Source organism: Xenopus tropicalis, chromosome 8 (assembly GCF_000004195.4).
Source record: "Xenopus tropicalis strain Nigerian chromosome 8, UCB_Xtro_10.0, whole genome shotgun sequence".
In the NCBI taxonomy this organism is placed as follows: domain Eukaryota; kingdom Metazoa; phylum Chordata; class Amphibia; order Anura; family Pipidae; genus Xenopus; species Xenopus tropicalis.
The window spans coordinates 57288199-57315750 of NC_030684.2; the positions used below are offsets into that span (position 1 = coordinate 57288199).

General features: G+C 36.6%; 1 protein-coding gene across 1 annotated transcript in view; it reads left to right on the forward strand.

Moving 5' to 3' along the window:
- The window catches only part of aff2 (AF4/FMR2 family member 2), a 332688-nt gene that overhangs the window by 203759 nt on the left and 101377 nt on the right, over positions 1-27552 (forward strand). The window contains exons 5-7 of the mRNA XM_002934547.5: positions 14418-14504; positions 16068-16104; positions 16789-16840. Coding sequence (XP_002934593.2) covers positions 14418-14504; positions 16068-16104; positions 16789-16840 — 176 coding nt within the window. The remainder of the gene's footprint in view (positions 1-14417; positions 14505-16067; positions 16105-16788; positions 16841-27552) is intronic.

Consider the following 27552-nt stretch of genomic DNA (forward strand, 5'->3'; position numbering starts at 1 on the left):
AGGTGGTGAAGCACTTCTAAAATGTTGGGCTTAAAGGGACAGGGATTTGCCAAAAGTTACAGTTCATAAAGATTTGTTTGAGCAATTATATAATTTAATATTATTCACATCCATTATAACTATTCAAAAGGACAGTATGCCGGGTCAAAACCAGACAGGTGGCAACCCTAGGTGGAGTCCAGAGTTTCTGTGCATTCGGGGGGTCCAGTGACCGCTAGTTATGCCATTGAAGAGCACCACTGGCATTGCCACACAATGTTACAATCACCTCTGTCTGCCTTTTATGTAGATGTGTGTTACCCAAGGCTTGTCCAAACTTAATATTCCATAAATGTTCCAGGGTAAATTGGCAGCCAACAAATTGCCTAGTGCAGTACTAGCCTAAGCTGGGTTGTGTGCATCTGGAGGGTTAAACCAGTGCTTCATTTTACTACATTTGTCAGCTTTACAACACCTACAGTATGTAACATTTACTATTCTGATATCTTATTATTTATAAGTGCTGGTAGTAATTAAGTACATAGTAAAATATGTAGTAACATTTTTAAACTAATTTAAAGCACTGTGCATAGAGTCTACATACACTGGTGTCTGAAGAGAATAACCTTTGACAAAACATCAGGATTTGGCAGCAAAACAACATTTTTTGGCAACTGTAGGACTGATTAATTTTCAATTCATTTTGTGTTTGAGAAATCATACCACACAACTGTTTTTTTTTATTAGAGCATTCATTTATTTACATTTATTATTTTTTAAGCTAACCAAAATAGTTTACTTCAATCCATTAAAAACTACATAAACCCCTTATTGATAGAAAATTTTCTTGAGCTCAAAAAGTGCCTGAGAAAATATTAAGCTTCTATTGAATAGATTTACTTAAGAATTCTTGAGTAAGATAGTTTTCTTGTAGGCAATGCTAGTGTGACCCATTGCTTATAACTGATCTTGCCACCTTTGATCTGTGGCATTCTAAAATGTTAAAAACAGGAGAAAATTGATAATTATCAGAAAAATCTTGAATGTAGGAAAACATCTTTGTTAACATGAGATTTCTCATTCTTTTTATCTTGACCTACAGTCAACAGACCAAGTTTCAAATCTGCAGTAGCGTGTTTTTTTCAAGTGTACTCCCCTGGATATTGGGTGTTCAGTTGATATAACCAATCTGTTAATATCACTTGAAAACACTAAAGTGTTTTAGTTTATCAGCTTCTTGAACCTCATGTCCTCCATTCCTAATATCTTACAAATAAGGCAGGGTTTGCATTGTTACCGTGCAGTGATAGAGCCCTAGGTCTGATTCCAGCCAGGGAACAACCTGAAAGGAGTTTATATGTTTTTATCATGTTCTTAACACGCTTGGGGAGCTTTTCTCCATGCACTCTGGCTTCTCACACATAAATTAAATTGACCATAGTGTTTATGTGTATGTGATAGCGACCTCCACTGTGTCTGGGTGATATGAATAATATATCATCTCTGTAAAGTGTGTAAATAATAGATAATAATAATAATATTCCAGATGTATAGTTGGTTTCACTTTCCACAGTGAATTTAACTAGCCATGAGTAGAAAATTCTATAAAAGAGCAAATGTAAGTGACCCAATAATTTTTGTTGAATGTTGAACAAAGGGGTAAAAAAGAGTCACACAATTTGCACTGGGATTAGTTACCCATATCAGTTAATAAGCAGTTATCATTAACTGGCCTCTTTGAAAGCAAACACTGGCTTGTTTTTTTGGGCTACAACTATTGCAGACATTGGGCTTTTTATTTCATTATATACAGGATAGCTGCTGCCATTAGGCAAGTTGAGAATCTCGCCTCAGCAGCAGTGCCCCTTAAGTTACCAGGGGTGGCAAAAAATTTGGATATTTAAATTCAGAATTTAGGCTTTTCTAGTGCACCTATTGTGCCCAACCCCACTTAAATGTAAAGGGGCGAGGTGGCAGTCCCTAGGCCACTATAGAACGCTACTAGGTGCCAAAACACCCCTGATTACACCATTAATGTTCCTTTGACCAAAAACAGTAATGGCAAGATGTGTTCCTGGCATATAAACATCAGCTTCCTTTTATATTTTAGATTAAGATACCTGCTAATGAAACTGTGGTTTTGAAGGGTTAATATTTTATGGTACGGAAAAAAATCCTATTCATAGTAAGCCTTCAATTAACTGAGTGTCATCAGAGTCATCCATTTTTGTGTCTGTTAGTTTGAGGAAATAGCCATATATAGTATAAATATATATCAATGACCAAAAATGCCCTTGACAGGTGAAATTACACATGCCATTATCATTTCTATGTGCTCTTCATGCCGCTAATGGATTTAATCAGGGCCATTTCTGACTAGTGTGTTCCACACAGCACAGTTAACAGGTAGAGATCTATTTGATCCTCCATAATTTCCCTTTGTAAAATAGAAACTGACATTAAAGGAGAGGCATAGTGTTCTAACATTAACTGTAAAATGAAGCTACAGCAAACTGTCTATAGGTTACAGATTGTCTCAGTAGCCAACAAGCATTATGAGTATGTTTTTATGGATTCATGAAGGTGGGGAGGGGAGTGATTAGGAAGTACAGCGCATGATGTGAATTCAGAATCATAATACAGACGTCACTGGAAAAGTGAGTAACGAGCCGAATAGCCTAGTGAATCATGTGGACCTGTCAAATGAAGGAACACATTGGGGAGGAGATGATGTCAAATAGTTGTAACTTAGCAACCCAGCATTAGGCTGTCAAGGGACCAAGTAAGAGAAGGCACTTTTTAAATAGCTTAGTAAATAAATGAAATTGTATACATCTTAAGTTTGCTATAAAAATAACTTGGCACCCTGTGTCTTTTTGTCAAGATGATTGTTCTTTAACGCTTGAATTGTGTGATTTACTGGCTGTTTTGTGATTCTTTAAAAAAAGAGAGACTTTCAAAACTAAATCCACTTGTCCACTTACATCCACCCTGCTAGCAAGCTCTCGAATGTCTGACATGAATCATTAGTTCCCCTGGAAGAAACCTAGGGTTTATCTGAAGTCTGTTTGCATTTAGATTTTCCGTTTTCACAAAGGCATTTTTTCACACTACAATAGCATTTAGCGTTTGGATAGTCTTTGCTGCTAAGCCGTTTGTCAATAAACATAATAACATGAAGCTGCAGCTGCGGCAGAAAATGGATGCCATTCATATGTCAAACCCGGGACAGGGACGGCGATTAAGTGTTTGAAGACAATTTAATAGACAAGGGAAACGCTTGTTATGTTTCGACAGCAAACATTAAAGATGCACTTTCATGTTTTTACACAGTGGTTTGTAAAACTACAGGCTGTTGTGGAAGTCCTAATTATTCAGTGTAAATGTGTATCACATTCTAGGCAATGCAAGACTCGTTACTACGCCTATAACTGGGTCACAATAAACAAGGCAACTTGTAAAAGCCACTGTTAAATGAAGCAGGCTTTTCTGCACTAGTAATAAGTGTTCCGCTGGCTACTAAACATTAGAATGAGGATTTTATCTGATAATGTTTTTTTTTAAACTGTCTTGGTGTGTCAACCCTAAATAGAAACAATTAGAAGGTATGCTTTAGTAAGGGTTTTCTTGGCATATATGCCCCCTATGCATTTGCAATATGGTAAAATTTTGTGCCAAAATTTTCATTCTCGCGAATTTCATTATGCGTTATGTTTCACCAGAAAAAAAATGCAGATGTCATTATTATGAACACCTTCCACACTTATGGAATAGGAAACCTCCTCGGTACCCCCACTATCTAAGGGGTATGACTTTTGTCATTCGGTATATTCTCCAAGACTAACAAATCTTTTGAGCCTGAAAAACAATTCAGATGTCATTATTATGCACCGTTCCTTCCACATCAACCAATGGAATGGGAGCTCTCCTCAGCCCTCCCCCTTTGATCTAAGGGGAAGAGTCCAGATTACCTGTTTGGAAGCAACATGGAAAGTTTTTTCCCCTATGAAGAAGAGCTGTAGAATAGTGGAAAGGAGCTTCTCTAACAAGGCAGGGCAATGTATATGCTATTCTAGGGCTAAAAACACTTTAACTACAATTTAATGTAACATTTTCATTTGTAATATCATTAACATGTACTGTAAACAATCGTACATCATTAAACACCATTTATCTTTATTCATATTATATATTCAATTTTGATCTTTTTTTAGTTTCTTTGAAACTTAATTGCAAGTGTATATACAAGTAAGTAAGCAACTCACTTATTTGCATTTTATTTTATTCTTACAGCGTTATCATGTACAGTATAGTGTTACAGGGGAACATACCCCTCCCTCAAGTAAAGTGTAATTCCAAGAGTAAATAATAGAGCAGGAATACATAGGGGCACATTTAGGAACATGTGCAATTAGAGCTCACCACAGTTACATAGTTACATAGTTACGTAGGGTTGAAAAAAGACCAGTGTCCATCAAGTTCAACCCATCCAAGTAAACCCAGCACACACAACCTATACTTACCAATCTATACACTCACATACATAAACTATAAATACAACCAGTAGTACTAACTGTAGATATTAGTATCAATAAGCCTTATCAATAGCCTTGGATATTCTGATTGTTCAGGAACTCTTCTAGGCCCGTCTTAAAGGCATTAACAGAATCTGCCATTACCACATCACTAGGAAGGGCATTCCCAAACCTCACTGACCTCACTGTGAAAAACCACCAACGCTGCTTCAAATGGAAGCTCTGTTCCTCTAATCTAAAGGGGTGACCTCTGGTGCGTTGATTGTTATTATGGGAAAAAAGAACATCCCCCATCTGCCTATAATCCCCTCTAATGTACTTGTACAGAGTAATCATGTCCCCTCGCAAGCGCCTCTTTTCCAGAGAAAACAACCTCAACCTCGACAGTCTCACCTTCATCCCCTTAACCAGTTTAGTTGCAGTCTCTGCACTCTCTCCAGTTTATTAATATCCTTCTTAAGGACTGGAGCCCAAAACTGCACTGCATACTCAAGGTGAGGCCTTACCAGGGACTTTTAAAGGGGCAAAATTATGTTCTCATCCCTTAAGTCAATGCCCTTTTTTATACAAGACAGCACTTTATTTGCTTTAGTAGCCACAGAATGACACTGCCTGGAATTAGACAACTTGTTATGAACAAAAACCCCTAGATCCTTCTCCATTAAGGATACCCCCAACACACTACCATTCAGTAGATAGTTTGCGTTTATATTATTTCTACCAAAATGCATAACTTTGCACTTATCAACATTGAACCTCATTTTCCAGTTTGCTGCCCAGTTTTCCAATTTTGTCAAATCGCTCTGCAAAGCGGCAGCATCCTGCATGGAACTTATAGTTTTGCACAATTTTGTGTCATCAGCAAAAATAGAAACAGTACTCTCTATGCCCTCCTCCAGGTCATTAATAAACAAGTTAAAAAGCAAAGGACCAAGGACTGACCCCTGCGGTACTCCACTAACCACACTGGTCCAATTAGAAAATGTTCCATTTACAACCACTCTTTGTAATCTATCCTTCATCCAGTTCTCTATCCAATTACAAATATTATGTTCTAGGCCAATACTCCTTAATTTGATCATTAACCTTCTGTGAGGTACTGTATCAAACGCTTTAGCAAAGTCCAAGTAGATGACATCAACTGCCATTCCAGCATCGAGGTTACTACTCACCTCCTCATAAAAGGCGACTAAATTAGTCTGGCAAGATCTGTTACGCATAAAACCATGCTGGCACAAACTAATAGTATTGTGAACTGCAATGTATTCAAGTACCCTATCCCTTATTACCCCTTCCAAAAGTTTTCCTACTACTGATGTCAGACTAACAGGCCTATAGTTTTCAGGCTGAGAACGGGATCCCTTTTTAAATAACGGCACCACATTAGCAATCCGCCAGTCTCTCGGCACCATGCCAGTAAAACTCCACCATTCTCCATTCATTTTTATGGTATTTTAGAGGTGAAAGTTACCATTTGAGATCTAAAAATTCCTTAGAAATGATTAGAGAGCAATGGAATTTTACTATGGTGAGCTCTAATTTCACACTTTGATAAATCTGCTCCAATAGTGTTTAGTAGGCACAATTCTGTGTATAAAGTAGGATAACATCCTATGTGTATAAAGCTTATTCTCTTTTATTTCTTCATTTTTGCTTGTATTTTCATATAGATGCAAGTAGCATAAACCTAAATTCTTTATTCAAGAAAGACCTCCATACTTTATTGAAATTATTAAATCTTTCTGCAAATATGCAAATATCATCCAATTTGAAAGAATTCCATAATTTTTTCCTGCTCTCATTGTGACAAAACCTTTCCACTGCCAACTCTGAAATTTCCCTCCCATCAATCTTAACATCCCAAGGGAGCTCTTTGCATTGGCTTTCAGTTTACTTTTTGCATACTTATTATATCCCCTCATAAGCTTTTCTCCAGTTAGATCATTTCCAGTTCTGCCATCTGTTATTTATAATTAACATTGCCTGTTCGATTTGTTAATTAAGGTGCCTTCTACTGTACTTTTTACATTTCACCATTTGAAAGTTTTTGAACTGCTATAATAAAGCGAATGATTGTATATAAGGTGCAGGCCTTTCCAAATAGCAATATGGAATCAGAATCAGAATTTCAAATATTTCACCATTGTTTTACTTACTCTCTAGAGAGACATTTGTTGCCTAGTGATACTTTCCTTTTACCTGCAATTAATAGCCCAGTTCTGAATTTTTGTATGCCCACAGCATGCTTAGATAATAAATATTGTGAAAGAGCATTCCTGCTATGCCAACGTGCAGTACCGTTATTGGGTCTCCTTGAGTATTACAAACAGGGCAAAACCTCAGTGGCATAAATATTGGCAGACGAAATTTAAATATGATTGGCAGCTGGCAGCAATTACATTTATGCTTTCCTATAGCTCCGCATATCAAATGCGTGCCAAGCCTGACTAATAGCAGGAACAATTGAAATATGCACTGAGGTTAAAGAAGCAATTGAACGCACTTGAGCATTACTGTGTAAAACACACAATAATAATTTCAAAGCCGTTCTCATAATATAATAACAAAATGCTGATTCTTTCCAAGTCACAGCGCATCAGTTCACACCGCCTTAAAAATCATAGTTAAGAATTCTAATCCAGTCCTGTGTGTCCCTGTCTGATATTGTTACTTTATTAGTAGCTTCTCTAATGTATTTACTTTGGTGATTGAGGTGGGGAGCAGGGGTTACTGGGAAGTACTGTGTTAGAAAGAAAACCAGAGTACAAAGAGATTAGCTAATGGAATTCTAAAGGCTTTTTTGTTTTAGTAGACCTGCATGTCATCTGTATAACATCTTCCCTGAAATAATAACTTGGCCTTCATATTTCCCACAGAGCTATGAATCATGCTGCTTCATAAGGGTTATGCAAAAGTATTTGTTAGATTACATTAGGCTAGATTTTTATTTTTATTGGTGGTGATTGCAGGTCTGTTAACTATGAGTCACTTGGATGCAGGACATCAGTATTAAGCACATGGGGAAATATATAATAGGGGAAATGTCATGATGTTATTATTTCCTAGGAGTTTTGGGCAAACGCTTCATGGATGTAGGGCTATTGCCAAAGTTGACAGATATTCCATTCTCTGTGAACTTGTGGATGATCCTTAGCCTCATAGGCATTGTTTAAGCATTTTGCTCATTAGACTAGATTTCTTTATGTTTCTTATTAAAGCCTGGTCATATGTGTGCAAAGTTATATGTACATTTAGCCGTGTAACACACACAGTGATACTGTGTTTCTGGTGCTTAAACTAATGCTTAACTAAAGAAATAGGTTAGACGTTGTGCACATTATGTTTTGGGCGTCTGTACCAGTCCAAGGCAACCACAGTCTTTTAGCAGAGATCTGTGCCTCTGTATATGCCCCCAGTAGCTCCCCATTTTATTTTCTGCTGATTGCCTGCACATGCGCTGTGCTGCTGTCAATTACCTGGGTTTAGGGACCAACTCACAATATACTGTATATATAGAATATAAATGTCATAATATAAGGCTGAGTGGTAATTAATACATATAATTTAATTATCAGCCCTGTGGCATCAGCTTATATGACAGGCAAAGTTTATCTTATACTTGATAATTTGCAATGACCCCTAAGCTTGGCTTTTCAACAGCTCAACAGAATCCTAGATGGAGAGCTTGTGTGACTGATTTAAAGGTCTGGATCATTACAGTTATAGAAGTGCTGAACCTTTAAGTTAGTGCAATAAGTTCAGTATATAAAATATGACATTTCTAGCTCATTTTTAGGATTTAGTCCTCTTTTAAGCCTAGGAATTCTGGAGGGTGTGGCACATGGCAGTGATTGTAATCTCGGTACCCAATGTACACTCTATTCTTTCTGTGCAAGGGTGCTAGGCCTGCTGATACAGTACCTGAGCAGCACCAAGAGCAACTATACAGAAGTGCAAGGCGCACATTTTGACATAAGTACCTTTAATGAATGTGTTGTTTTGTGAGGAAAAGCCCAAGTTGTCCATTGCACTTGCAGATATAAATATGCCCTTATGTTTTTTTAGAAATAAAATAAGGAGACAAGTCTACAAAGTATCATTATGTATCAACAAATGCCAATTGATCCATAACTATCTTGGGATTCACCATGGCAAATAACAAATGTGATCTAATTATATTGAATCAGGAACCTAAAAAGGTATAACTTGAATTAATAAAGGTTCAATATCATTTTCAATCAATATTAATTATATAAAAAAATTGTTTTATGGAATTAGACACCTGAAACACTTGTCTTTTATTTTTTGGTGGGGAGGGGTCTGTCAGACCAAATCTTTAAAGATTTGAACTGAGATAAATATTGACTTTGTTCAATTGGCTTGTTGAATGGATGAAACCATTAGGCCATTTGAATTAGTTTTGCAAAAATAAAGGATTCTGTAATTAATGTTTGGTAAATTTTAGTCAATATTAAGTGCATATACGTTTAAGGTGTATGTGTATAGTAAAATGCCATTTTTTTTACCCCAATTTTTTCCCAGAACTGACACCTATTTCTTGCCCGGTCCCGAACAGGCATTTAACTCCTTCTCTGATTTAAGGGTTTTCCTGAATTTTCACTCAGTCCCTCAGGAAAGTGTAAAATTGGGGTCCTACTGTATGTCCTCTGAATGGTTTGGAAGTTTACCAGGTGGGGGAATGGGTGCAATTAAATTTAAATTAAATTTAGTAAAGCATTTTATTTGTATCTCCATAAATTGTTTTAAAATACCTTCTTTGACTTTATGTCATATTTACTTCTAGCAAGTTATTATATGAAAGTCATACATATGGGTCTTAACCCGGTCATTAACAACAGATTTACCTAATAGCGTAGATTATGTCACTGATGATAAGTTGTTTGGATGCCCCAGCTGAAAAAAATTGTGGTTAACTTATACAGAATGGTAGCAAGTTACCTAATGGGGTAAAACATTGATTTATAGCTATACATAGAAGGCTGAAGGAGCATTAAATTAGTATTTGAAAGAAAGGGAAAAGCAAATATGGGGCTAATACAGTTTTCTCAGAATCCTGAAAACCCACATCTTTTAACAGAACATGAAACATGTCTCCTTTTAGCCATTCATTAAAATAATGTTCTCTCCTTGTTGCATTAAATTAATTCCTTATTGCAATTACAATAAAGAAGAATTAAGCGTAACTGAAGAAATAGGCTAGAAATGTTGTATATTATGTTTTGGGCTTCTGTACCAGCCCAAGGCAACTACAGTCCTTTAGCAGGGAAGATCTGTGCCTCCAAAGATGCCCCAGTAGCTCCCCATCTTCTTTTCTGCTGATTCCCTGCACATGCTCTGTGCTGCTGTCACTTACTGAGCTTAGGGACCGGCTGAATATAAATGTAACAGTATAAGGCTGATTAGTAATTCAACTGGATTCACATAAGATGGCAGCTCAGAAGCCAGTGCAATTAGCATCAGAATGTAATGATCAGAAATGTAGCATCAATTTTTATGACAGGCCAGCCCAGGGTTGGACTGGACGGCGGCCCAGACCCGACCCTTGCGGCGCTCCCCCTGCCCAACAGCTCCTGCCCGACACGTTAAATTTACGGGTGGGGGGCCCTGCGAGGGGGGTTAGGGGGGCCACTCCGGGGGGGATGGGGGGGAGGCCATATGGCAGTTTAGTATATAAAATATGGCATTACTAGCCATATTCATTTTTAGGGTTTAGATCTCCTTTAAAGGGCAGCTTTATCATAGATCATAGTGGGGAATCCTAAATCATATTTTCTTACCGTGAAGAATGTGTTAATGTATTGGCACACTGACACTTCTTTTAGCTCATTTCTCATTAGTCCATTACTTTGTTATCTAGGCTGGAAAATAATATTAATTTTTAGCCCTACAGAACAGATCTGTGGGTTGACAGTGGTAAAGACTTGGACAGGTTCAGACTGGGAGTCAAAATAGGCCCTGACATTTCAAGTACACAGAGGCCCTTACAGCCCCCCTCAAGCCCACTAAATAGTGTCTGTCTGTGGCATCTTACAGCAGCCCCTCTGGCATTTGCCGGTAGTGGGCAGAGGTTGTAGATCCATGGTAAAGACAAGCAAGAACAAAAATATAATGGCCAGCAAACACCAGCAGGACATTTTAGCTTTGCTACAAGCAGTAACAAAACCTTACCTCTTTGTAATTTTATCAGAAAATGATGGTATTTGCACATTCTATTATAACTGCTTATTCCATATTAAAGTATTTTCACAAGATGGATTATGACCTGGAAATAAATATTTAAACCTGTCTGAAATCTTTCCTTGAACTGTTATAAACCTGAGGGCCCTAATAACAAAAGACTGGCTTTTCAGAGAGGACAAGAAGCGTGACTAGCTCCAACAAATGTAACATATGCACTTAATTAGAAAACCTTTGAATGTTATGCTAAGAGGGAGATGACTTTGTTGCTTCTTCTAAAGGTTTGTTAACGTGAGAGCCAATAAGTTGGTTGACTTGAAATATTTGTTTAATCTTTAGTCTGCTGTTTTTTTTTTTTTTACCAAAGTAATCCAAATATCTTGTGCATCACTTAGCATAATTTTAAGATTATGTTAAGTTCAAATAATGTAGAAATAAATCAACCTTAGCTTTATAGACTGGCAATTCATCTATAAAATTCCTCTTTAAAGCTTTACATGTGTTATGTTTTATATGGCCAAGTCAAATGTATATATTCGGAATAAGAATGGCAACGTTTAAAGTGCTGTTTTATGGAAGATGGTATTTTATTACTAACGCATATATATTATATATAATTTAAGAGATTCGCACCATATACTGTATAGCTTACACAATTACAAGATTTACTTAAAGAAAAATAATTTAAAGGTTCTTTTTTTTTTGTTTATAAGTTTTTATTTAAAGATTTAACATTTTAACAACAACATAGAGAAGGAAGGAGAGAAGAAAAGAAAAGATAAGTGGCTAGAGCGAGCCTGGCTAAAGTATTAGGATTGCACATTTAACCATACTGCATTGAACTTGGCTGGACAGCCTCTAGACATGTATACCAATTTCTGTTTGGGTAGTTTATAATTAATTAATTAAGTTTCAGAAAGTGAGGGATGAAGCTACAGTGGATTTCCATTTTAGCAGAATAGCTTTTTTAACATAGAATAAAAGTTGCAAATAACACAAACGTTGGTGTGGTTATAACCCCAAATCTTCCAGCACCCCTAACAAACATACTTTTGAAGAAAGAATATTGGGGAGGGGCAATGTTTCATTTACGTTTTTTAGTACTGTAGATCATAATTGTTGTATAGCCGGGTACTCCCAGACGACATGCAAAAAGGAGCCCGCTGCTAAGTTACATTTGGGCCATATATCAGAGGTTTGGGGAGCATTAAGTAGTAGTGATGAGCGAATCTGTTCCGTTTCGCTTCGCCGAAAAATTAGCGAATCTTTCAAAAGATCCGCGGAACGGCGAAAAATTCGCGAAACGGCGAAAATGTTGTGCGACAAAAAAAAATTGTCGTCCGCGGCTATTATTTTGTCGCGCGGCTATTGTTTCGTCGCCCGCAGCTATTATTTTGTCGCGCGGCTATTGTTTCGTCGCCCACGGCTATTGTGCCGCGAATCCATGCCTGCCGAAACTTTTCGCCCATCACTATTAAGTAGGCATAATTAATAAACTTAATTTGAATGAACCTGTCTCTGACTGCCATTGTTATTTCTAGGACTTGTTCTAGGGCATCATCCCACATTTTGTCGTCAAGGTCTGGCACGTCTGCCATTTCTCTTTAGGTCTAGCTAATGGGTCAGGAGTTGATTGACATAGTAGAGTATAGGCCTTTCTTAAGTCCAGCCAATGTAAATATTCTTCTAGAGAAGACTCTTCCAGTTGTATTGATCTAGGGGGGAAAAAGGCACATCTAAGTTGTAGCGAACGAAAATACATACAGTAAGAGGGGGCAGTTCAAACTCATCTTGGAGAGTGGCAAATTATTTTAGGTCACCATATGTCACTATGTCATGTAGTGTTCTAATACCTTTGTCTGCCCATAACCTAATTTAGGCCAAATGAGGGATTTTCCCATGGGGGGGGGGACCATGTCTGTGGGGATTTTTGTGCCAGCCAAGGGACTTTTGAAAGAGTGCGATCACAGTATTCATTGCAGTGGTAGCGTGATAATAGGGTGAGATATCTTGATAAGGGAGCTTGGCTAGTGCCTCTAGGGAGCATAGAACAGTGGCCTCAAGCATGACAGCCAGGTTATCTGCCACCACTGTTAACCACCAGTGGGTGTAGGTCAACTGACTTGACCAGAAATAGAGTTTGAAGTCTGGCAGCGCCAACCCTCCTTTAGTGCTGGACGTCTGTAGGATTTTCATATTAAGATAAGGGTGTGCACTAGCCCAAAGAAAACCCTGTACTATTTTGTTAAGGTAGGTAAACAACTGAGTTCTGGGAATTACAGGAGAATTGTGGAAAGCATAGTTACATTTTGAGAGAAATATAATTTTAAGCAAATTTATCCTGCCAGGAAGGGTGAGAGAGAACTCCTGCCACACCTGGATTCTAGAGACCAAGCTCTTCACAGTTGGGTTGAGATTTAGAGTTGCTTATTTTGTGAAATCTCTATAAATAATTATTCCCAAATATTTAAAAGTAGATACCACCTGTAATTGTTCTATATGAGAATGCTGAGTATCAGGGAGGGGATCTGTTGGAAAAATAACTTTGTTGATTTGTTTTTATTAACTCGGAGGCCAGAAAATGGCCCAAAGTCTGAGACCACCTGTATTAATTCTGTCAGAGTTATCTTGGAATTCACCAAATAAATTGGCATGTTATCTGCATACAAAAATATCTTTTTAACAATAAGATGCAGTCTCAACCCTTCAATCTCGTGTGACTCCCTAATCTGAATAGCCAGTGGTTCAATCGCTACATCGAAAAGCATTGGTGAGCATTGGAGGACAGCCTTGTCTTGTACAGTGCTGTAGAGTTACAGTATCTCAGCCAAAATTATCCCATTTACTGAGACTTTGGTTTGATCCCGGTACAAAGTCTGGGTCCCAGACCATAATGTGGCAGGACCTCCTACAGGTATTGCAATTGGATCATGTCAAATGCCTTCGCTATGTCTCTCCTCTTTGTTTCTAATGAGGGTCTCTGTGAAGGGCTGTAAAAACATTATACACCATTATATATCATTCTTCAGAGGAGAAAGATCATACCTGCTTCTCTCTTCATTTAGCATGCTCTCTTCCAAGGAAACCATAAAGTTTTTTTAAGTACAGGTAAAAGATCCATTAACCTGAAAAGCGTTATACAGAAAGCTCCTAATTACATGAAGGCCATTTCCCATAGACTCCATTTTAATCAAATAATTTCAATTTTTTTTTAATTATTTTCTTTATCTTTGTAATAATAAAACAGTATCTTGTACTTGATCCTAAGATATTAATCCATATTGGAGACAAAACAATCCTATTGGGTTTATTTAATTTTTAAATGATTTTTAGCAGACTTAATGGAGATCCAGATTATGGTAAGACCCCTTATCTGGAAAACCCAGGTAACAAGCATTCTGCATAACAGGTCCCATACCTGTTTATTTTCATCAGCAGGTCTGTCCTTAAAGTGATGGGGTCAGAGAGTCAACTTTAAATTGTAGTGAAATCACCTCTTCTTTCTGTTTTCTTTTAAATGGATATATAGTGGATTGTATGGTTGGTATGTAATGCAAGCCACTACTATGTGCAACCAACTATATGAACTGTGGTACGAGCACCATTTTAGTGTTATCACTTCATGTAATATATAATGTTACATACAGATATATATTAAGATAGTTCTATAACTGTAGTTTTATTCTGTTTTATTTTGTTTCATAGGAAATGACACATTCATGGCCTCCTCCGCTGACTGCAATTCACACCCCATGTAAAGCTGAGCAGACCAAGTTTCCAATTCCTAGTAAGGTAAGTTTGAAATTCTTACACAGTAGGACCCATTAACTATTGCTATGGCAAAATAAATTAACTACATTAAGCATTTGCACCATTCCTATTGGACAGGCGCATGCGCAGTAGAGTGAAAAGCCGAACCTTAACAGAGAAGTCGGCTTTTCACTCTATTGCGCATGCGCCTGTCCTTAGTCCTTCCAAAAGCGAAGTAGGAAGGAGGAAGCGCTACAGGTACCCCGGGCTGCTGCTGTTTTCTCCTAACAGGGGCACCAGCCCGGGGTAGAAGGTAAGCGATTTAAGTCACTAGGGAGTGCCTAACATTTTGGCACCCCCAAGTGCCTTAGCCTTTCCTTGTCCTTTAAGTAATTATCATGTCCAGAAAGCAGGTGGGAGCAGCCAAAAGACAAGAAAGATAATATCCTTTTCCATATCATTTTTATCCTGGTTTGCCATTACCTTGGTGTCAGTAGCACCATGCATGGTGCACATTCTATTAATGTCGCCATCAGGGTCAAATAAAAAATGCCACAATATTTATTTTTGGGGAGGAGATGTGGCTCAGTTACCCAACACTTGTGCACAAAGTGCAGAGTGCATCGCTGTCGGGGCTGCTTCTGCCATGTGGCAAGGAGTGGCTAGTTACCAAGGGAGGCAAAAAGCCAAATTTCCATTTTTTAAAGGGGAAATTGGGCTCTGCTTAACCTACTCTGACGCTAAAGTAGTAAGCGTTGAGCGGCAGAGGATCTGCACTGATTGCTAGTGGGGGAAACCTTTTTAATAACCTCTTACATATTGCAGGGCTTTTAAGCACCATGTACTTACTAGTGCTCCCTAACTTTGGTGTCTGAATGACATGCATGTAAGGGGCAGGTACACAGACTGAAAAAAGGATATCTATGTGCATACCCCAGCCTGCTCCTCATAAATACAATGCTGTCAAAGGCAAGTTGTGCAATATTCATTAGTAAAGCTCTTGTTTTTGCACTCCATTTTGGAATGCATAGGCCGGCGTCTGTGGACAATCATGGCGGGCAATGTGGAAAGTGCTACTTGCGATTTTGAAACATTTTTCAATCTGCCCACCATTTGTAAAAAACTCTACTAAAATTAAACATTTGCCAAATAGTGTTAGACCAAGTGATAGTCTAATATTTTCTAACATTAGAATGGAGAGAAACAAAACAACAGGTTAATAGCAGTACATTTAGAAACATAGATGCCACCCTCATTGTTGCCCATAGTGCCATGGTATTAAGGAAGCTGGGTAAAGGAATCCCAACAAATTATAGCATTTACAGGAAATTGTTAATGTGGGTTAACTGCAATACAATAATAGTACTGCTATTTCACACCAACAAGACAAAATGTTATGTATTTTATGGCCTTATGAATGATCCTGCCTTATGGCTATTTATCCTCTGCATTTATCCTGACTCTTGGCTTCTGAATGTTAGATAAGATTAAAATGTGATTGATAGAGGGAGATAATACACATCTCTTGAGCAATGTGACTGAAATCTTTAAAACTAACTGATATTTGGATTACTTGTTTGATTTATCTGTCCTTTTTTTTTATAGGAGTCTCAACATCTGACCTCAGGATACAATGTACAAAGTATGTGTTTTCCCATACTTAATCATATTGTGCTGCCTTGCATTGCAGTTTACTATGGGATGAGCTTTTTTTATTATGTTTTTATCACTGTAATAAGTGTATAACTTATTCTCTAATGATCCAAATGAACACCTATTATAGAAAAAAATGTCTTTTGAAAAAATATACAGATATATTCTACAAATTACATAACATAGACTAATGAAGTATTATACATAGATATCTAGAGGGGCATCTAATATTGCTTGATTTTTTAGGTTTGGTTTTTGTTGGCAAAAATTTTGTTGTGGTAAAAAGCTTGTGATTTTGTCACAATTTATTATGGGAAAACAACTTTTTTTGTTGTTACCATGGCCATTTTGCAGTAGCTGTGCCCAATTTGATGCCCCTATTTTGCCGCTACCATGCCTATTTTGATGCAACCACAACTTTTTTTGATGCGCACTGAATTTTCACAGAAGTTTTGCAAAACAATGACGAAATGACGCCAATGACGAAATGCAGAAATTTGCTGCGAATCCATGCCTGCCGAAATACTTGCTCATCACTATTGATAAGTCAGGCCCATAGAGTATTTGAGTTTATTTTCGAAATATTTGAAATATTATTACTAACTATATTCATTTGATATGCTACCTTGAGGCCCCTTGGTTAAACAATGTGCTTTTGTTTTTCTTTTGTTAGAGAGATGTGATGCCACTAACAAAACCACAGCAAAATCTGCTCCACAAAAATCGTAAGTCATATCATTTTCATTTTGTCAAAAGTTCTGTTATTTTTGAATCAATATTATATGCACGTGGGTACTACCTGCTCCTATTTTCTCAACCAAAGTGGTAAAAATGTTAAAGAGGTTGACATTAAATAATCAGTTTTGCATTCAATGTTATAATAATTTGTAAAGGGCAGACTTTATGGAACATTTTCAGTTCTATAAATTGTCAGTGGGTTCTTATCAGTGTACTTGTTTACTCTTAATAGAATTCATTCTTACGCTTGGCTTTTATAAACATTTTTATATGGGGTATACTAAGGGCTTGTATTTTACAAAGTCAAAAATAAAGCCTCTTACAAATATTATACAGAGCATTCTGTAGATTATTACTTAGATTTCTCTTAAAAGGACTAAATCAAATAAAGGGTCAGTGTCTAAAACACTTTTAAATAAATACATTTAGCTGTATGTTACAAGTTTAACAGAATAAAACAAATCCAGTAAAATGGTAGGACAGAAATAACAAAGAAAATTCTGGCTTTGAGATTACTGAAATCATAGGGGAGAGAGATAGCATTCATTAAGTATGAGAAATGTAATATAAACTGAAAAAAGAACAATCAAGTGGGCTAAAATAGAATCTGAAAAGCAAATTGCTACGCAAAGTAAAACAAATCCCCAAAGGTTCTTTCAGTTTATATAGCAATGAATAGAAACCAAAACTGCAAGGTCTTTAAACATTGGAAAGGTAGGCTAATCCATTTTATATATGAGGCCCAAATACAAATGTATTCATAACTGCAAACAAAAAAAGAATCACTGAATTTTAAATAAATTGATTAATTGAAATAATTGATGCTGAGAAACGAAATAATGTAACCAAGCCCAAAGGCAATAGCTCATGCTCTAAATGCATAACTGTGCTACACTTTCTACATATTTCTAAAAATGTGTAAAATATTTTTTTTGCCAAATAATGGCGTCAATGCTGGTTTAAAATAAATTATATGTTTTGCACAACTCTTGAACATAAGTAATCCACTGAAGCGTGGCAGCAGAAAAGAAGAGCTTGGCACTCAACAAGAATAAAGTAAAAAGTGATTTATATTTATTGCACCCTGAAACATCCAGACCTGTTTTGTGTAGACTGCTCTGCTGTTAATAGAAGGTTTTGCTGTTTTGTTTGTGCATGTCATGGCTATAACACTTGGTAAGAGACATGCAAAGTCAAAATGGGACATGGGGTTTGACTGCACTTCTACAGGTATCCTGCAATGATTCAAATGCTCTTCTAGACTACTTAAATGGGGGACATTTGTTCTGAATTACCTGCCTATTAGAATAGAAGAGGTTAAAGGAGAAGGAAAGGCTAATAAAGAGTTAATCTCAAGCTGCAGGCATACCTCCAGTTGTCTGAAGGCCCTTAACTCTCCCCATATTTCACCTGTTCAGATGATCAGAAGCCAAACAGGAAGAAAAAAACGCTGAGCTGTGTAAAGAAAGTTCCCATAATGCCTCACTCCTGCACCAAGAGCAAGACCGGTGTACATGCTCAGTTAGTAAGACTATGAGGAAGCTTCCTGCTGATTGGCTCAGATCCACATTCCTTAGGGGAGGGAGTGAGTTCTTGAGGGAGGGGGGAGCAGGAGAGGGGAGAGAGCAGAGAGCTGCGTGTCTCTGGCAAAGGAAACCAGACACGACAAATCTTCTGACAGAGAACTCAGTGCAGCATTTCTGTGAGTGCTTATGGCTGTATTTACCTTTCTGATAAAGCTTACTTAGTTTTTACCTTTCTTTCTCCTTTAATAGTGATGATGGGCATTTTGATAATCATGGTTCTCCCTAAGAAGGACTAAAGAAATAGTAACGGTAAAAAAGGAAAGATTGTAATAGTGTGGTTTCATTAAAATTACAAGGCTTGAGTTTCAGGGATGCTATGAAAACAACTGCTGTTTAGGATTAAAATTGGGAATTTAATTTTAAAGTAGAGAAAGCATTTACATTGTGTAATGAATGTAATGCAGTCAAACACACACTCTAAATATTATTTTATAAACATAAATATGCAGAACTTCTGTAATATGTTCCTCGATGCATTTCTGGGTGCTTTCAGTGCTCTATAGGTTCTCTATCACATTCTGTATCTATACTTTGTGCTGGGGTATTATCATATGTTACAGCCATATCCGATTTCTCCTAGCATGATCAACTTTCTCATAATGGCTTATGATAAATTTTCCACATGAAATATCAGAAAAGCAATAGAATAGCTATTATCAGATGACAATGGTGATCTCTGGCATCATAATTTTAGCTAAAATAGAAATTATTTAGTGTTTTACATTCTTTTTGTAAAGTAAACAAGCAACAGCAGCACAAGGCTTTTTGTTAATTGCCATCACTGTCTCTATAAATAAGGTAGCAAGATGAACATTGGCGCAACTAATAACAGCTGTGTCCTAAGCCGTAATCCAAGTGGAATACTGTATTTCAAATAGCATTAACTAGCATTCAGAGCGTGCTTTGAGTTGTTAACTCTAGAGAGAGCTAAAAAATTAGTTCTTGTTAAAATCGGCTCTAGATGTAGCAACATAAACGCGGCACTTGTGTCTGCTAACAAGAATCTCTTCATGTGATTTTTCAGTCGTTTGTTTTTAAGCAGAGTATTTGGTAGACCTGATAGGAATTACTACACAAATGCTTAGAAGCTTGTTCAGTACTTGTTAACCTTGAAAGACATTATCTGCGACCACTTACTTGCATCCCATTGTAGAAGTATTTTCAGTTGACATAGATGTTATTCCAACCATCCTTGTGGCCTATTTATATCGATTCAGTGTTGGTAGTCTGATTTGTTTTATATGTTAATGTTCTTGCACTTAGTGAAGCAGACGCAGATCATTATGCTAACTGGTGACTGTTTTGTAACCTTAGGATGTTCCCAAGACGCCTCTCTGCTACTTTAGTGAAGTCCTGATTGTAAGAGGTTCATGTATTCAAATGCAAATTATGCAAAGTGAAACAACAGCAGCATTTTATGAGAACCTATCCTAAACACTTTTCTTCATCTGGAAAGTCTGAGACCTAAAATCTTTAGAGAACGTGAATGTTGTTCTATTAGTATTTTTAATACTATAGTTTTTGAATAAATAATGCCATTCACACTTAAAATTGCTGAGGTCCATATTATGACACCCTAAATTACTTGAGTTTCCAAGTATAAACATCAGCCGGCAGAAAAAATAGTTGTTTTTTTGGCCAAGATAAGCTTTAAACATTTTCTTAAAATATATCATAAACAAGAGATATTTTGGTGGGATATTGACTTCTCCATTCGCTCAAATGTTTTAAGAAAAGTTAAATGATTTAACTAGAGGTTCAATTACTGGTCCCTAAAAAGTAATTCAGCTGCTGGGGGGCCCTAGTCAAGCCTCAGGAAAGATGATTATATAGAAATATTGGCAATAAATATTGACAATGGGCAATATGAGAGTAGCAGAAAAGATAAGATTATGTATTACATGCACCAGTTATTGTTAGTGGGGCTCTTGGGCCCAAATACATGAGCTCTATTTTCATGGCATTCATTTTCTCTGGAACTTGCCATATCTGACCTAAAACTTTCCATCTTCATAGATACTCTCTAAACCAACAAAAATAAAATCTCTGATAAACGAATAAAGCAAGTACTGAGTTATAACTGACCTGCAAAGTACATTTTCTTTTGTGTTCGAACTGACTTGGGGGGGGGGGGGGTATATTAATTTTTATTTGTATGTGTGACGCTACATGGACATGGCTGCAAAACAAAGCAAAGAGAACCATAAACTAGAACCACAAAATTGACATTCCAGGTGAATGTCTCATTTTCATCATATTCAGTGTTCAATTGTTTTCATTTTAATAACAATGTATTGGTAATCGGGGTACAGCCTTTCCAGACTCAGTGCATGAACCCCTGTGAAATGGATCCACATTCCACTTATACCAACTTCTAAATGCAAACAGAGGGAACACTTTGCATTTAGAAGTTGTCATTTTAATGGATACCCAACAAACTTCAAAACTTTGGAAAGATCAGCCTTCCAGTGTGTGTTCAAAATAAAATGTATTCTCTAAAACACCCTGCCTGTTTACACTGATGTATTCTTCTCATGTTTTTCTCAGTATTCAGAAAATCTCTAGGTTAAACATGATCTTTCTCTTAAAATCCAGAAATTGGGTTTTAAAGCATGGTAAAGCTTGGAAGGTCCCTCCCTATCATTGTAGAAAATAAACTGCACCCTAGAGTAGTAAATTATCATTCTTTGACTTAGCCATGGAAATCAGTCACACAGCTGTGTCAAATAGCTATGTTCACATCTAAATATTCTTAAATGCATTGAGCATACTGTAAGTGCATAAATCACAGGAAATACTGCTACAGAGCTCCCATTAACAGCAAAACACATAATTATGTTCACCTTGCTAAACTGCGTTCTTGTCTTTCTGATTTAAAGAAATGTTTTATGGGATCCCAGTGTTAAATAAGAACCACCCCTATTTTTATTAATCTATTTAGTTGTTTTGCTTGGGTTTTAATAATGTTGTTCTTTTATTTGTCACATTAAAGGGTTTAGATTTCATATTCTTCTGTTTGTTCCTATACTAAATTAGTCAGACTTGCATTTGTATTTTCTCTGACTAATGAACTTTTCTGAAGCTGGCACAGTATGGGATTCAGTTGCATATGGGAAAATAAATTAAAATGCAGTGTGCAATATGCTCTTGCTGGCAAACAAAGGCTTGTTAACTTCCTAAAATGAGGCTGTGGTTTATGACAAAAACAGCAGTAAAATGGAGTTATGACATAATGCCTTCTACTTCTGCAATGCAAATTCGCTTCTGGGATAAACATCACTATATTGTTTATCTCTTTGCATGTATGTTTCTGTAATGACAAAGGTGGTACACAAGGAGAGTACTATTACAATTCCAAGTATAGAGAGTACTATTAAAAGCTGATGCTTGAACTTTTGAATGAAGTTAGCATCTCATATGTGGAGTGAGACCAGTGACAAGTAGCACCAGCTTACAACGGCATAGAAGCCAAATACATGTGGTTCTTGTACTCTTGCAGATTGGGAAATGCATAATATATACATAACATACAAAAACAAATAAGTTTAAAACAAGCATCAAGTGGGGGTGGTGTGTTTAATTCTCTTGATTTTGCTACAGATACTTTCTGTTGGTCCAGGCACCTAAAAATGTTAATCTTGTGTACTTTTCACTATTTGCTCTTAGGTTATATGACCTAAACCCAATAAATATCATCCAGCTCAATTCCAGCTCACTGTAGTATAGTGTAACAACTAATGTGTGCCGCTCACTTAAATGAGTGATAACTGCTAGCTACTAGCTACGGGATCTGTGTGCATGGAAGGGGCTTCTGCCTCTTTATCTACCTTCTATGCCTGCTTTGTCTTTGGTTTTAAGTGGAGCAAAGATGTGACCCTTATGGTATTACATTTGTTTCTTGTTACCATAGTTACGGTATCCTGAAAATGAATCCTTATAACATTATTCAGAAATGTAGCTCTGCCGTTCTGCAGTGAACCTGAACTTAAGGATGTTTGGTGAAGAGTTCATAATTGAGATAATATGTGCTTAGTAACACATCTTTCAGGATTGTTTCAAGAAATGTCAGCAAGGATTATGTCTACTAGAAATAAAAGGATATATTTTTTTCCCCAGACTCTGTGTTTAACTAGTCTAAGTGATGTTCCTAATGACTTTTAACAAGGCAGATCTGTAATTGCTTTAGAAATTGTAAGCTTCTAAAATGCTAAATACAACGTATAAGGGAGATATAGTACAGTCAACTTTTTAATGTCTGCTTAGAATTGGAGGTTTGGTAAGAACAAAAAAAAAAAAAATCTAAAATTGGCCAAAAACATAACAAGATTTCTGCTGACCAAAATGTTAATTACAGATGCAAGAGAATGCAAGAATGAGAATGCTTTCAGTCATATTACTGTTATCTTACATACAGAGATCTGTGTCATTATATTACAATGTAATTACATATGGGGAAGGAGGACATTCTTGGTGCTAGAAAGGAAAATTGTGTGTTAATGCTTATATATAATGCTTATAATATATATAATGAGTATTGTTGAGCAAAAAGAGTTTAGGTCTCCTTTATCCACAGACACAACAGCTTTTAGGTGAATTTGCTTTTCTTCACCTTCATTGCAGTGAAAGTAAATTATTTTCCTGATGAATTCTGAAGCATTAAGCATTTGTTATATCCTGTTGATTATACCATTGATTGGTATTAAGGGGTTTGTGTACTAAGGTGCTATATGGGTTAGCTTGGTCAACTATGTCAATACATTGCATCAAGTGTTTCCCTTCAGCTTTCCAATTCTTGTAGCTCGTCTGTGGTGGGAATATCCATTGTCCATATAGAAGTTTCCTGCTAGTGGATGCACAGCAATTTTACAAGCAACTTGATAAGAACAGATGTATAATATACACAATACATTTATACATCCATCAGTGTATGTTAAATTAGTCATTTTAAAAAGGCTAAGCAATGACTGATTATGAAAATACACTTATGGTGGCTATATAATATAAGGTGCAAAATCTGCTACAGTTCTGCTCACTGCAGTTCTTATTGCTAGTGACGCCATCATTATCTTGATAGGACAGCTAGACTTGCCCCGTGTTTCTTAGTTTGCTTATGGCCACTCATATGAAATCATTATAAGTTGACTTTTTCCTTTTTTAGTGTGCCCTTCTCATAATGTAGATCATTTTTTATTTATCACACCTTAGAAATCTATTTACATTTAGTAACACACACATATAAATTGAAACATCAGTGTAAGCTATGAGTAACTTATCTACTGTATATCCAAGGATGTAGGAATATCTTTTTCTAGGAACTACACAAGTAAAAACAAAGGAAAGCAAATGTATTATGTAAAACTACGTATAGCTCTACAAATGACCATGCAGCTCATATTTCTTAATACCAGTTAGATAAAAGCATATACTCATATACCCAAATTCATCATGTAAGTTGAAGATTTATTTTACTAAACATAAAAAATACCAGTCTGCATCCACCCATTCTTGTACTTCTGACAATAAACATGGCTGCTCCGTCTCTTGTGGACACATCCTGTTGATTAGAGTGTGGTGTCCCTTTCTAAAAACCACACGGGGCTTACTAAAGCACTGCACATTGCTTATAATATACTTGCACAAAACTCTGACAATTTGAGCTGGCAATGGGGACTTTTTTGGGAAAAAGAATACATATTTAGGCACCGATTGTACTAAATCCTTATTTGTAGCAACACAGATGTTATTGAGAAATATCCAAAATTCATGACTGCAGGACTTAATTAGGCTTTTCTTAAACATGGATATTTGTTGTGGTTAATTAAAGGAAAAATATGGTAGATTCATTTTTATTTTACTTCCTTTGTGTCTGTGTTGCTTAAGGGCAATGACACAGAACTGACTCATTTGCCAAACAGATTTATAACCTTAAAGATTTACTTTGAGATTGTCTGGGCATATTTAGTGTCCTTATTTACCCCTGAGGTCTTTTTGATAGACTCCTTTTTGTCATTAAATGTATTCACCTAATGACAATCCTTGCAAAGTTTATCATGTATCATTGGTGAATTTTAAATGCAACCACTAACTTTATACTTACTTACATGGGACCGGCCACCTAATTCCAAATCTTTTTTATCTTGTTGAGCAAAATAGTATACTGAGCCTTCCTCCTTCTTTTAGAAGGAAGAGCTGTCTACTGTGCATGCCTGATTGATTCCATTAGCAGCAGAAGGCTTCCTATTCAAAGGAAGAGGAGGAGCTTCATGCCATACTCTGCCTACCCTACCTTCCCTGTGTGTGCCATACTCTATCTGCCCTATGCTGCCTGTGTGTGCCATACTCTACCTGCCCTATGCTGCTGGTGTGTACCATACTCTGCCTGCTCTATGCTGCCTGTGTGTGCCATATTTTGCCTGCTCTATGCTGCCAGTGTGTGCCATATTCTGCCTGCCCTATGCTGCCTGTCCTATGCTGCTGGTGTGTGCCATACTCTGCCTGCCCTACCCTGGCTGTGTATGCCATATGCATAGGGCAGGCAATACATACAGTGACATAATGATGGCACTGCTCCTACAGTCTGAGGTGTGAACAGGTGAATAATGTGCTGGCCCATTAACTGGCCCCCTGCATTATTGCATTATTTATACCTCAGATTCAGGCTGTAATTCTCCTGTATTGTTTAAACATGTAATCCCCTGTACTGTTCACACCTTTTAGTCAATGCATTGTTTACCTCCTGCATTGTTCACACCTCAGGCTCAGAATATAAAGTCTGAGCCTGAGGTGTGAACAATGCAGGAGGTAAACAATGCATTGACTAAAAGGTGTGAACAGTACAGGGGATTACATGTTTAAACAATACAGGAGAATTACAGCCTGAATCTGAGGTATAAATAATGCAATAATGCAGGGGGCCAGTTAATCTCAGTATTGATACCATTTAAATCCTACACAAAGGTTAGCAGTCTCAGCAGCCAGACAGGTGGGGGGGCCACACAGAGGGGGGCTGCGGGTCGCCAGTTGGACAGCGCTGACATAGTTGCAGCAGTTAAGAAAATCCATCATTATTGTGTAGGTTCTGCAATTATTTTCTTTTTCTAATGAAAACAACATTTCTCACAAATTTTTAACAAAACAGTGCCCCAGTGGCAAAATTATAATAAGAAACGAGTGTACGACCAACTTGCAATAACTTATGAATAAAATGTTTTAAGCTGAGCTGGCCCATATCATTTAAAGCCACTGTGTATACAGTAACACAGAAAGTAATAAATAAGTTCAAGAGTTGCCTTAAATATGCTCCTAAACTATTATATATCTCAGTTAGGCTCGTAAAAAAAAAATGTTTTCCTGGCATCATTAATTATAGTAATTTTCAGATCCGTGACCTTTGCAGGAGAACTTGAAGACTGAGTCACATACTTGGTGAAATCCTGCTCAGTTAAAGCTCGCTCCTAATTAGGAAAACATATTTCAAGCGGCAATCAATCAAACATACCCATAATCTTCTCCTCTCGAGAGATCTTTTTCTGCTTTTCTTTGGAATCCATATCTAAACAAATTATGTGCCTAGAAGTCGAATTGATTACATTTACCATTTAAAATTAAAAGAAGCCGTTAGCTTCAATTTACGTGATCCTAACATTCACTCTTTTGCATAATGAGCAAATTGTATCGTTCATCTATTTATATGTGTAGTAACCGGCTCATACTATACAATTAGAGCTGGTTGGAACATGGAAGCATCACTCAAATGCAAACAGAACAAGGTGTTTGAAAGTCCTTAGGCTACAAAAGGCAAAGTGCAATTTATTGATTCTCCATTCTAATAAATTTTACTGCTGGATGTTATAAATTTAGTTGATATGGTTAAAATCTAATCCTTAGACTAAGGAAATAAATACCTGAAGAAAGCTGTTCACTGCTATTCCAATGACATAAATGTAACAGCTTATACCAGTCATTTATTTCAAACCACATTGGCATATCTATGGCTTTGTACCCAATGTATTTGAAATTAATTGATGGTGGGTAATAATACACTATAAGCATTGTTAATATTTGCACATCTGTAGTTGTAAATATGGAGCTCTCGCCTTTACAATATTAATCTTTTTCTATAACACCAGTCAGTTGCTTATAATGGGTAAAAATAATTGAGAATGCCCAGAAGTACTGTATTAAATATCCCAAGTCAAGGTTGTTTCTGAAACAGATTTATTTTATTTCTAATATGCCATAATGATCTATCAAATCAAACTAACTTATGTAAATCCATCTATTTGTGTTTGTGTGTATATAAATGTATGTAGGCCTGTCTAATACATTTTAATAAACCCACTTTTATAAAGAGCTAATATAGAAGGAAAGGCTACAAATACATTTATTCTGCAAGCAGTCCTTTTATGGATGCACTTATAAAATTGTTGGGCAACTGCGTGTCCCTGTGGGCCCAATTCTGGGCACTATTGTTAGACAATCATTAGCAAAAAAACATCATTTTTTTAGGTTAGACTTTACTCAGGGGATTTTCTCAACTAAATAGGTCCTATTTCATTTTAATAGGTTGCAGTCTCATGCAGCCCTCAGGCAAAGTATCCTGAGTTTTATGCACAATATTGAATGGGTATTGACAGAGTTCATGCTAACTGACTTTACCCTCTTAATACCTAACAAATTTTCTAAATCCAGTAGTTAAGCCTGCAAATAAATCAGATTTATTGAAGTATTGTTCTACTTAATTTTCATTTTACACTATAAACTGGTAAATATTCATTCTGCCAATTAGTAGCCAGTGATGCTTTTAAAGACACTGAAACTGAACATTAATGTTCAACATCTGTAAATGGATAATAATTATATGTAGGACAGACAAACACCAGATGTGTATGACTTGAATGCTATGAAAGATAATTGTGATTGTATTTCCTGTAGAGGGGAAGTCTACCCAAAAACTGTTTTTGCATAATGAAAGACAATATAATAAATAAGCAACTCTCCAATATACATTCGTTGAGCATATTTAATGGTTTTAACTTTGTTTGATAAATGTAATTGCAATTTAAAGCAAAATCTGTCTGTCCCTTTCTATGAACTTTCTAGAACTCCCAGTT